General features: G+C 36.2%; 1 protein-coding gene across 1 annotated transcript in view; it reads right to left on the bottom strand.

The window, feature by feature from the left end:
* Positions 1 to 2,525: 2,525 nt before the first annotated feature.
* Positions 2,526 to 12,016, bottom strand: part of LOC126188413 (methyl farnesoate epoxidase-like) — a 338,427-nt gene continuing 328,936 nt past the window's right edge. The window contains exons 8-9 of the mRNA XM_049930016.1: positions 2,840 to 2,981; positions 2,526 to 2,762 (exon numbers count right to left, since the gene is read on the bottom strand). Coding sequence (XP_049785973.1) covers positions 2,587 to 2,762; positions 2,840 to 2,981 — 318 coding nt within the window. The 3' untranslated portion in view covers positions 2,526 to 2,586. The remainder of the gene's footprint in view (positions 2,763 to 2,839; positions 2,982 to 12,016) is intronic.

Raw genomic sequence — 12,016 nt, forward strand, 5'->3', positions numbered from 1 at the left:
GGCACTGATGTAACGCTTTTGAGTGAGGTCATCATTGCCTCCTTGTAGGAGTTTTTGTTTTAAGGAGATATGTAACTGAATGACACAAAGCTTTGAAGAAAGATCATTCGACACTTTCTTTACACCATCTGCAGAAAGACAAGTTCAGAACATGTGCACTGCAGAGTTCATGGTAGGAGCGGCATAAGTAGATACATGTTAACTCTACAAAAGGAAAATTATTGTGCTAGCCTTGTTTCCTCTTAAGCACAAGAAAAATTTTATTGTCCACTGCAGGTTTTGACGATATGAAAATCTGTCTAGAGGTTTAGGATGGAATGCATCTTCTAAATATCATCTAAGTAGCTTTATTTCATATAAAGAATTATGCAGATAAGTGTTTAGTATTCAGAGCTGCTTAATGAATGTCACAGACTCATGATAGTTCTAACTGACATCACAAGTCTTTTGTGTAAACAGGAGCTAGCTTTCAGAGGTCCTGATGAGACAGAAGAGTCCCTGAAACATGGAAATTTCAGAGCCATTTTTTTCGTGCTAAAGAGAAATGAAGATCTGAGAGCAAACTAAAGGAAAATGTGCTATTTCCATGGATTTTCAAAAACTGTACAAAATGAACTGATTGAATGTATATGTGAAGAATTTTTGAAGGTATTCATTCAACTTTGGATTGACCTTCATTTCATGCCTGTAATTGTGGATGTAGCAACAGAAGTTTCAGACAAGTTGCAGTGCTCTAGTGTTGTGAGACTAGTGGACTCCAAAGGTGACATTCAGCAACATTTTATTTGCCATCAGGTGTAGTTCTTTTTGTCACATATTGTTTCTTTTTGCAGTTGACAGGAACTTTTTCACCTTCTTTCAGTACCTGTACAGCATGGTGTTAAGAAATGGCAAGCTTCAGCATTGATTCATTGTATGTAAAATATCAGAAACATTAATTTGAATTGAGCTAGTATTAGTATTAGTTTTTTAGAGCTAGAGTCATTGACAACAAATCAATGTTCACATCTACAGTTAGTGTGATGTTAACCCAACCATTTTTATGGCAGTGTTTACTGTCTATGTCAACAAGCAGGTCACTAAGAACATCAAAGAAAATATCTAGGCAACCAGGTGGAGGTCTGTTAAGACCTATAATAATTAATTTCTCTTTTCCCCATTTGTTATTATTCTATTACACCCTCAACATTGAAAGTACTTACATCTGTTACATCATAGTTACTACCACTCATGCAAGGATAGCTACCCCACAACCATGTTTCTTGCTTCTGCTGAAGGCAAAACAATAGATTATGGAGAGTGGCTTACATACACTATTTAGCTCATCTGTGTATCAGTGTTCACTTATAACTAAAACATCAGAGTTATCAATTGCTGCAGAGGTATCCAACTTTATTGTGCTTATTGATAAGACTTTGAAAGTTCTGCTGAATTAATTGGAATGTGAGTTTGGATTGTTGAACACTGGTTGGAGGTGTTTTTAGGACTACAAAAGTTCCAGTGTATGATATTAGGACTGAGGTCCTCCTGCTCAACCATACAGGGAGATTTAGAGCTACCAGGCTGTCCAGCAGGGTTAGCACTACAATGGAAGTGGCTGGGAGTAAAATTTCAGTCTACTTTACAACTTTCCCCCTCCACAGACAAATATGAGCAGGTCATATCATGGTTGCTATAGCAGGTAAACATGCTCAGTCTGTGGCTCGTTCCATGAGGCAGAACAGTGAGAAAGGCAAGATACTTCACTGCTCCTGGTCAGAATCATACACTGCTGCTATAAGAGAATTCCATGCAGTGCAGAACAGGGAAATAAATTTGGAGTAAGAACCAGCATACATGGTAAGTTAAATACAATTTTTTACAGTTTGATGAGACAAAAATATTGCTTAAGTCCATTTTACCTGCTGCCCCCTTTATAACTGCCCCTGTTACAGATTACTTAATGTTGCATGTTCCAGAACAACAGCTTTTAGCCATGTATTCTACAGCCATTGTCTTAGTTGCTGTTGTCATTTGATTTGATTCTAAATATGTATTTCCAAATTAGTCAGTCAAGTGGTTCACTAGAAAAATGTTTCAATTTGCAGCTTATGAAGTGTACTAACTATTGTTTTCTATTAACCTATATAAATTGTTTATTAACTTGTGATAAACAAGAACAGCACAGTGGAGAATAGATCAGGCCATCACTATATGATTATTTCCCTAACAGATTATTGTATCATTCAGTTGTTAATGAGATAGACATAAACAAACTGCAAAGTATAGTATAGAAATTAAATTAGAATTTAATTGTTTGTTAATGGTCTGTGTATCAACAACTGTAAATGTGAAAATACTCCTCTCCTTGTTCATATATAACAAATTTTTATAAACTTCACCTCTCTTTTCACCATTTTCTTTCCTCTTGCAAAGTCAAATAAAATTTTTGGAAGTAATGCTTTGGCAGTATGGAGATGAGAATTTAATAAAATTTATTTAAAAGTTATTAACTCTGTAATAAGTTCATTAATATATATTCATCTATTACATTTCAGTTGTTACAACAATAATGAAAACAAGTACATTTGTATTGTTTTTGCAGTGTTATCGAGATTTGAAAATGATGTCAAAAGTTTTTGGTGCAAGATTAAAGCCCCCAAAAGCAGTAGACTTCAGGTCAGTACCATCAGCAGGAACAAGTTGAAATTTTTGCAAGACTCCAGCAAAAATTTGGAATAAAAACCTTTTTGCAAACTGCTCCCCCAAACACCGACGTCGACCTGAAAGGCAAATTAAAACTCTCAGATATGAGCCACAACTTATTTTACCATAACTCTTTCTAGTAGCAGTAACTCACCAAGACCAAAAGGCAAGAATGTGTCATCCTCTCTAAGTAGTCCAGTTTCAGTAATGAAACGTTCTGGTCGATAAACTTCAGGATCACCCCAGTGTTCTTTATCCATATGCAGTGACCAGTTGTTTACTAGCACAGTTGTATTCTGCATCAGAATGCATCATTTACTCTATGTTAGCATCTGCTTAAGGTTAGAAAGCATAAGGAATGTCTCTGTTTATGTACACTTTGCAGATAGTAGTATTGATTTTATTTTTCAGGTTATAAATAACAGTGTCATTAAAATGTTTTGAGTTTAGAAAATTCCATGTATAACATACATTATTAGAAAAGAAATAAAACACAGAGAATATACCAACACAATAGTCATACTTACACAGAAAATTTTCTTTGTGCCTTGAGCAGTGAAGCCACACCACCAAGAGAAAAGTATGTCAGTTACCAAAGTTACTATGAGATGTAATAAAATTGTTTGTGTAATAATAACAAAAAAATAAGAATTGGACTGTTTGCTGACAAAATGGTTGATTTGCCACATTGAGCTATTGATAACTCGATCACAGGTACAATGTGTTCATTTTAACTGAAGTCATTGAACTATCTCGAAAACTACGCATTGTATCAAAAAAAAGTTAAAGTTCCAATTTGTTTGTCTTGGAGGGTGACATCCAATGATACCACACTCAACCTACCTTCTCACCCCATGAGTGGGTGGCTGGGGCAACTTTGCGATCTTCAATGGGAACCATTGTTTTTTATTGCAGATTACAATTCTGTGTAAAATCGACATATGTATTGTCTAAAGTATTTCTTTCATTTTTCCACAGATGACACTGTAATTGGAGAAATAGACATGAGAACACAATTGCAATTTATGCCTTGCCATTCAACAACTCTTGAATATCCACTGGCACATGTGGTTCCATCTCCATGCTGCGAGAATAGGACAGACCATTGTTTTATATCTTCTAATTGGAAACCCCATTGCCATCATTGTATTCCTCCAAAATTTTGATGAGAGGTCAACTGAATGTGCCACTGTGTCTATGTACAGAACTGTGACACATCAGAACAGGCAGTACACTGAGACCAGACCTCACGTATTGTGCAGACATGGAACAGATATCAGCTGTAAACATTAAATACTTGCACAGTGTTTATTGCCTGCACACCTACACATCATCTGGAGAACCGATGTGCAGGTGGACAATGAGTGTTGCAACATGGAAAAATATATTGAAATGATACTAATTTACAAAGAATGTAGGAGGAATGTTGAGGCTGCTGTTGCCCCATATAACAAGTGCTTTCCAGAGAAAGCTCACACTTATTCATTCTTTTACGAGGTTGTGGACAGACTTATGTCTGACAGCAGTGTGCAGACCAGCTAAAGAAAGTTAAGCAAATGTGTTACAGGAGAAGGTAATGAAATAGCTGTACTAGTGGCAGTGAACTCCCAGATAAGCACCCAGCAATTACATTACAATTCCTTTGTGTTTGTAGGTAGCATTTTCACAATACTGCATCATCAAAAGTATCATCCACACCATGTTGCTGTATCAGGAACTTCATGCCACCAGTTTCAATAATTGGGTAGTGTTTTGTGAATGGGCATGTGGACAAAATCTAAACAACACCCACATTCTCAGCCAAGGTGCTATTTTCTAGTGAGTCTACATTCACAAACCATGGTAGCATTAACGGGCATAACATGCATTACTGAAGTGTAGACAGTTCCCTCTGGTTATGGAAAGCTGACCATCAATGTCCCTTGTCAGTTAACATATGGTGTGGCATGATGAGTAACAAATTCATTGGTCTATATTTTGTCAATGGGACATTCATTGGATGGAAATGCCAAACGGTTTTGGAACAGAAACTACTGGTTCTACTGAGGATGTTGCCCTGGATGTTCAACAGTGTATGAAGATCACACAATTGAAACACAGGAGTTATTATACCATGGTTACACTGGGTTGTGGATTGGCAGTGGTAGCCCTACTAACTGACCTCCTAGGTCACTGGATTTAAAGTTGCTGAATTTGTTTTTATAGGGGCATCTAAGAGTTAAGGCTTACCAGCAAGTGCAAACATACTGTGAAGACATGGTTGACTGCATCAGAAACACCTGTAATGATATTTTGGCAGATACACTTCTGTCCTGTGTATGGTCATTTGAAAAGCAGATCACTAAATGCATTGAAGTTGGTGATACTATGTTTGAACACTTACTGTACTCGGAAAAGTTGAGTAGCAATCACTTCAAGCCATGGCCACAGTGGCACACAGAGCAGTGCCCTGTTTGATATGTAGGAGGAATACAACATTGTGAATGGGATTTTCAATTACAAGTTACTAAATACTAGTCTGTCCTATGCTTGCAGCATGGAGGTGGGGTCTCAAGTGCCATTGGATTTTCAAGAGCCATTGAGAAACCTATCATAAATTACAATTGTGTACCCACTTACATTCCTCCGATTACAGCATCATCTGTGGAGAAACAAGAAAATGCTTCAGACAAAACGTATGTAAATTTTACCATAGAATCATAATATGCAATAAAAAATTATGATTCCCATTGAAGATTTCAAAGTTGCCCCCACCACCCATTCATGGGTGGGATGGGATATTGAATGTGGTATATCCCTCTCCACGACAAACAAATCGGAATTATAACTTTGTTTGACCAGATGTGTGGTGTTTGAGGTATTTCAATGTCTTCAGTTAAAATGAGCACCCTGCATAGGCCTACTTCTCAGAGACTATAATCTCTATACCAGCATATGCAATGCTAACATGCTTTTGAATGTGAATACTGTGGAATGATCTTGACATATCTTCGAGCATATGGGTCTTTCCTACATCTTCTGAGAAGATTCTGTCTTATTGTCGTATATAGCTATGAGTCTATTGTGAAAAATATGCTACCTGCTGCCTAAAAGATGAAATGTGGCAGATGCAGCATCCATGCCCAGTGAGTGTAGGACATCGACTGAATAAGGTGTTTCAGTCTGTACATAGCCTAAGATTGGATTAGATATACTTTATGTTTCAATACATCTTTAGTGAGGAGATCCTCTAGGATGTACATGATGCCAGAAAAACAGAAATATGGAATAAATATTTACAAATAAAAACAAATATTCTAATGTACTTTGCACAGATCTCAATTGGAATGGTCCTCACAGAAGCTGACTAAGTAGAAAATATCTTAAATGTATTATTGTTTAAAAGGCAATAAATAACTTATGACAAAACATGGAAATGTTCAGTATAAAGAAGTGCATATGGTAATTCTTAGATTATAACAGCCATAGATCATTCAATAGAAAAATCAATTTACAGCACACCTTATTTACAGCAATTACTTTACTGCACTGAACTTGTGCAGAAGTCAGGTTGTACAAATACTTGCCGTATTTTATATTATTTGTAACACATACATAGCTATTAGTCTAGTAAGCAATTCATCAATGGAGTAGGAGCTGGCAAGCAATAAATCCTTTAGGCTCCTTTAAAATAGAACTTTATTAGTACCATTATTAAACTTGATATAACTTCTGGCAGGTTATTGAAAATGTATGTTTGTGAATAATAGACACCTTTCTGGGCCAAAGTAAGTGACTTTATATCTTTTTGAAGATTATTCCTATTCATAGGATTGATTCCATTGGTTTGAAAAAGAGATATATTTGAAAGATTTAAGGAATAAATTTATTGGGAAGCAATATTGACATCAGTATTTCCCTAAGCATGCCTCCACAGGATGTTCTTGAGTTTACACCACAAATAACTTTTATTACACGTTTTTGAATTCAGAAAACTTAACTTGGCTTGATGAGTTACCCCAGACAATAATCCTGTATGACATTATGGAATGAAAGTAAGAACACTCTATCTTTGGGAGGAACAGAAATGGTCTTAAATCAGTGCCCGTCCCACTCCCACCATGTAGCTTGCTTGTCAATCAATCAATCAATCTCTTTATTCGTCCATTAACAATACACATTGTATGGATGCAGTCAATTACAATATAGTTTCTTATCTTTAATTTGTTTCAAAAACTTGCATAATAAATGCAACCTCCCTGTGTACCAAGGTCCCCCAAGTACATGGTCTGTCAGCTGCTGAATATTTCCTCAATCAGAGCTCACCTGATTACAAACCTATGACTACCTTCCTACTCCCCTTAATGATCTTTATGCTTATCAACAACTACACCTTTGAGGGGCAGACATACAAACAGATCGGGGTACAATCACAGGAACCAGGATGTCTCCTTCCCATGCCAATCCTTTCACCAGTCACTTGGAGGGAGCTTTCCTGAGATCCATAAGTCTTCAAATCCTGGTTTGGTTTATGTACATTGATGATGTCTTTACCATATGGACTTACGTTGAGGCACACTGACTCAGGCACAATGTTTAAGCAGTAATCTCTGTCTTGCATATTACCCTGTCTAGCTCTCAGGTTTTCAAATCTCATCTGGTGCAGCCCCAACAATCAGTCTTTCCTTCTCATCCTGTCCAGTAAGTCTGCTCTGATCCCAGTTCTGGGTGACTTTCTCAAAATTTACCCCTTTTCCTAGATCTCTCCAGTTCTTATCCTTCACCCTCTTCCATCCCCTTCAACACTTCTACTGAAGAAGGTGCCACTGGCTCAAAAAGCTTGCCTATTTATAATCTTTTATATGTGTATTCTGCTGCCATTTCGTGAGTGGATTTTTTTATCTGTCCAGTTACCTTATTTTGACACTAAATTGTCCAATAGATATGCAATATTTTATCAACATTCATAACCAAGATTGAACTCTAACCTGTTACTAAGAAACAACTCAGAAATTAAGTGGACTTAATCACTTGGTGATGCTAAATATATGGCACACAATGCAGTTGTTTGTTCACAATTACCCTCTTTCATCATTTCATTATATAAAACAATTTCATCAGTAAAGAATTCATGGCAATCAGTTTTCAGTTTCACAAAAAGTAGTTTTTTTTTTTAGAAAACGGTGCATAACATTTTTTTGAATGGTTTAAAATAATGCTGTAGAAGAGCCTGTTGGGTGACACTAGCAACAGGAAGTGAATTTTCTGTTAATAAACCTAAGTTTTGACATCTTACAACATAAAAATTATAGCATCAATAAAAGTTCATAAATAGCATTATATAATATTTACAAAGTATATAAATATCAATCAAAACATCCAGCACTTACTTTTGAAGAACAGGTGTAGCCTATTTATTGCCATTTCCACAAACAGGAGAAAATGCTTCAGCGTTATACTGGAAATTCAAACAATTTGAGGAGGCACAATCTTAAAACACCATATATCAGTGCTGTAATAGTATATGGAAACCATTCAGATTGCCTTATCTAATTAAAACTCTTTAACCCCCCGAACATCAGTTTAACCAAAACACTATCCAGAATTATAGTCATATAAAAAACAGGGCCTACATAGCTTGTTCCTATTTGGCCAATTACATGTTGCAATTGTTTCCTAGGAAACACTTACAGAAATTACATAACTATATAATAAAGCATAAGCTGTAATTGTGCAAACAATAAATTAGAAAAAAAATTAAAATTATAAGGGGGAAGGAGAACAGGTTCAGAATTAGCATATTTTAAACAATGTATATATGATCTTATATGGTTCTATTACAATGAAATTGTTTTTCTGTAAATAACAAGAACTGTAAAATGCCATGAAGAAATTAAAATAGCGAAGAGGAGGGAGAAGGGTGGATTGAGGAGGGAGGGGAGAGGGAGGTGAATTGTTAAACAGGATTATCTTGATATACTGAAAAATATTTTTAAACATTTTGTAATCCTGTGACTACAAATGTTCTATAAAATGACTATTTTTAATTAAAATAATGTGAAAACGTTATGGAACAGCCACAGTAATGCTGTTGTTGGGAGTTTTCAGTTTGTACTATCTAGTGTCAAGAACTAGGCAATAACTTATCAATATTTTATTGACCAATGACCAATATGTGCATATGATGCTGCATGTGTAGTAAACAATTAGGCTTTTACTTATCTAATGTAAAAATAAAAACATGGGGGGAAGTGACACAGAGGTGCACAGCCTTGGGGGTAACATATAGAATGGTGTAGTATTCATCACAAAAAGAATATTCTGTAGTGGCAAACTTTATTGCATTACCAACTACCAAGACCCTAGGTTGATGGTAGAAATGTATCTATAAGGGTTCCATAAATAGACTCAAAACCAGTTCTTGGTGAAATCTATTTGTTCATTTAGTATTTCTGTTGAAAATTCCAAGTTCTAAAGTGTATTTAACAATAGCCTTTTAGGTGTGTTGTGCAGAATTTTAAGATAACCTTAAGTTTCACTTAACACGTGGCTGCTTTGTAAAACATGCTTTTTTATGCAGCCTTTTTTGCTGTCATGTGGTTGGCCTAGTCTGTCCTATACAAAATGTTTTGCAATTACGGTACCACTCATAATACTGTAAACACCAGCACCCTAATACTTGTGACACCTGGCCTCAATCAAGTGTAATAATTTCTTTCCTAATTTACTATTAGTCTTTAAGCCCAAAGCGTTATTATGCCTCCTGAATCTGTTTACTACATGTTCCGTGAATGTTTCTTTACGTGTCATACTAATCCTTACTGTTTGTTGCTTGTGCTATTTGTAAGCAAATTTTACAGAGACCTAATTTCCTTACCATTATAACAATTAGACCTTGCTGTCTTTCCTGTTCTAAACTATTCAATTCTTTTTCAGTGTCACTCTCATTTACAGGCAGCTTTATTAACCTATTTAGCAAAGCCCAAAAGTAGGCACATTTGTGCTCTTTTGGGTGGCATGCGTTTGCTGCTACAATGGCTTCTGTAAACATTGGCTTCCTAAAAATCCCTAATGTCACTTTGTCTGTAGAGCTATTCATAGTTAAACCAATAAAATCTGAAGCTTAACCAACCTTGCGTTCAGCTGTAAATTTTATGTTGTTAACCACACTGTTAAATTTTGCAGCTACATATTTGATCATTTCATCATTGCCTTTTATTACTATAAATGTGTCAACCATATATCTGCTATAAGCAACATTATTACCCCCAGCTGCGGCAGGCGCACTTAAGATTGTTGTGTCAGCGGGCGTGTGCAGCACTCAGTTACATTTAAATACATAAGACAGCAGTTTTTTTTTAAATTTTTGGTGGAATTAATTTTTCTTGTTTATAACATCATTCTTAACAGCAACTTTTAATATGATCTGTATACACATATCCAAAGTGCATGGGAAAATTAAAATTGTTACAGAATATCTGATATACATTTCCAGGATATTTCTTAAGTGCTACTTTAATAACAAATTCTAAATAAATTATAGCCACAGGTATGATTCAATTGTTTACCATTGTTAAAGCAAGTTTTACAGAAATGTGTAATATGTATAAAAACTTTGTAGCAATAATAAAGAATAAGGCAGTCTGTAAATACATATCAAGAATCACACACTTTCTTCCTCCAGAGAAGCTCTGCAATCATTACATGTGACAACATTGTGGCAATGTTGCCTGCAAATGAATATTTTGCAGCTATAGTTTTATTATTTTTTTACCACCACAAAGATGGCACCTCCCACACCTTCTTATAGTCTCATCGTGATAGGCGGGAATTGATTGATGAGGTGACAGAAATCCTTGAATATCTTGTGGTCAAGTAGAGAGCTGAGCCCTTTCTTTCAAGTGGTAGTCCATCAGAGCCAAGGCCAGGTTTGTTAAGTAGGTTCTTCTTCTGAATCCTTTTTCTGGATTGTTTGCAAAAAACAAGACCTGGGGATTTATCCCAGCAATATCCAGATAACGAAAAAACAATGCTAAGGGCCATCTTCTTGTGGTCCTTTGTGTAGAGTAGGATGTACACATATAATTCACAGTATCGACACCACCTTTTGTTGCATTTTAATCCAAATTTACAACAGATTTGCATGTAGTGGTGTCGATTTCAGCAGTTTCATGCATTGACGACAGGAAAAGCACAGACTTGTTTCTTTTTGTTTGGCACGAAACAAGACAGAAGTCATCTTGAAATCCGAAAAGACAATTTCCAATTTCTCACGATCTGTTGGGCAAAAATCCTGGATGAATTTCCTTCTTCTTCTTTTTCAATGTTCCAATGAATGTTAGCCCATTTTCTAAAAGATGCTGGGCTACAGGCTAACTACTGTAGTAGTTGTCCGTAGTTGCATTCCTGTGAGTTCCCTTGATCGGCTCAACCAATCTGTTCACCATATCTATTGGCTGGTTAGATGCAACATATGGTCCAGGAGTCTGTCGGCCACAGTATACTTCAAAATTGAAAGTATAAAATGTCTTGATATTGGACAATGCGTACAACTTCAATCCATGCTTAACCGGCTTATTGGGCATGTACAGGACAATACCACACGTCCGCGAAATGGGACAAGCATTTCATCTGCGGTTGTGAACTCTCTTAGACTGTAGTTATTTCTGCAGTTGTTCAGAAATTCTGAGTGGAGATTGCAGATGGCAGCAAGCTTATCAGTTGCTAGTCGTTCTTTTCTTGTAGAAGTATCACCAAACCCGAGTGACCGGAGCAAAAACAGTAAGCGTTTGTAGCTAAATGCTGCCCTTTGAATAATCATTCCTGTTCCATTTGATGCCCACAGTTCTAATACATTTGTGCATCCCCCTTTTTGGATGGCAATGAGAAACAGTGCTGCTAAAAGAGCCGTTATTTCAGAAGCAGAAGTAGTTTTGCAATCTCTAGCCCTTGAGTAATTCACAGATGATCTCTTGTTATTTATGTACTTGTTTGTATTTGCAACGACGTAATCAATTCTCTCAGGATCAAACAATTTGAGAAAACTTTCAATTTCAGATTTAGCTTCTCTACCATTGCATTTCGGGCCAGGTACGATATTCATTATATTCTTACGTTTTGTTTTCCCTGATAGAGCTAACCGATTATTTATCCACCAAGTTTCTTGGTCTTTACCAATATAAAAATGGCAGTCATCATGTGGCATTCATTTCACTTCATTTCCTTCAGCGCATGACTGCTCAGATTCGCTGGAATGATCTGCTGTTTCAATTATTTCTGATTCCTCATTGCTGTCAGAGAAATCTGTGTAATGTTCTTTGTCAGATGATTGCAGAAGAAGACGTTCAATTTC

This window comes from Schistocerca cancellata, chromosome 5 (assembly GCF_023864275.1).
Source record: "Schistocerca cancellata isolate TAMUIC-IGC-003103 chromosome 5, iqSchCanc2.1, whole genome shotgun sequence".
In the NCBI taxonomy this organism is placed as follows: domain Eukaryota; kingdom Metazoa; phylum Arthropoda; class Insecta; order Orthoptera; family Acrididae; genus Schistocerca; species Schistocerca cancellata.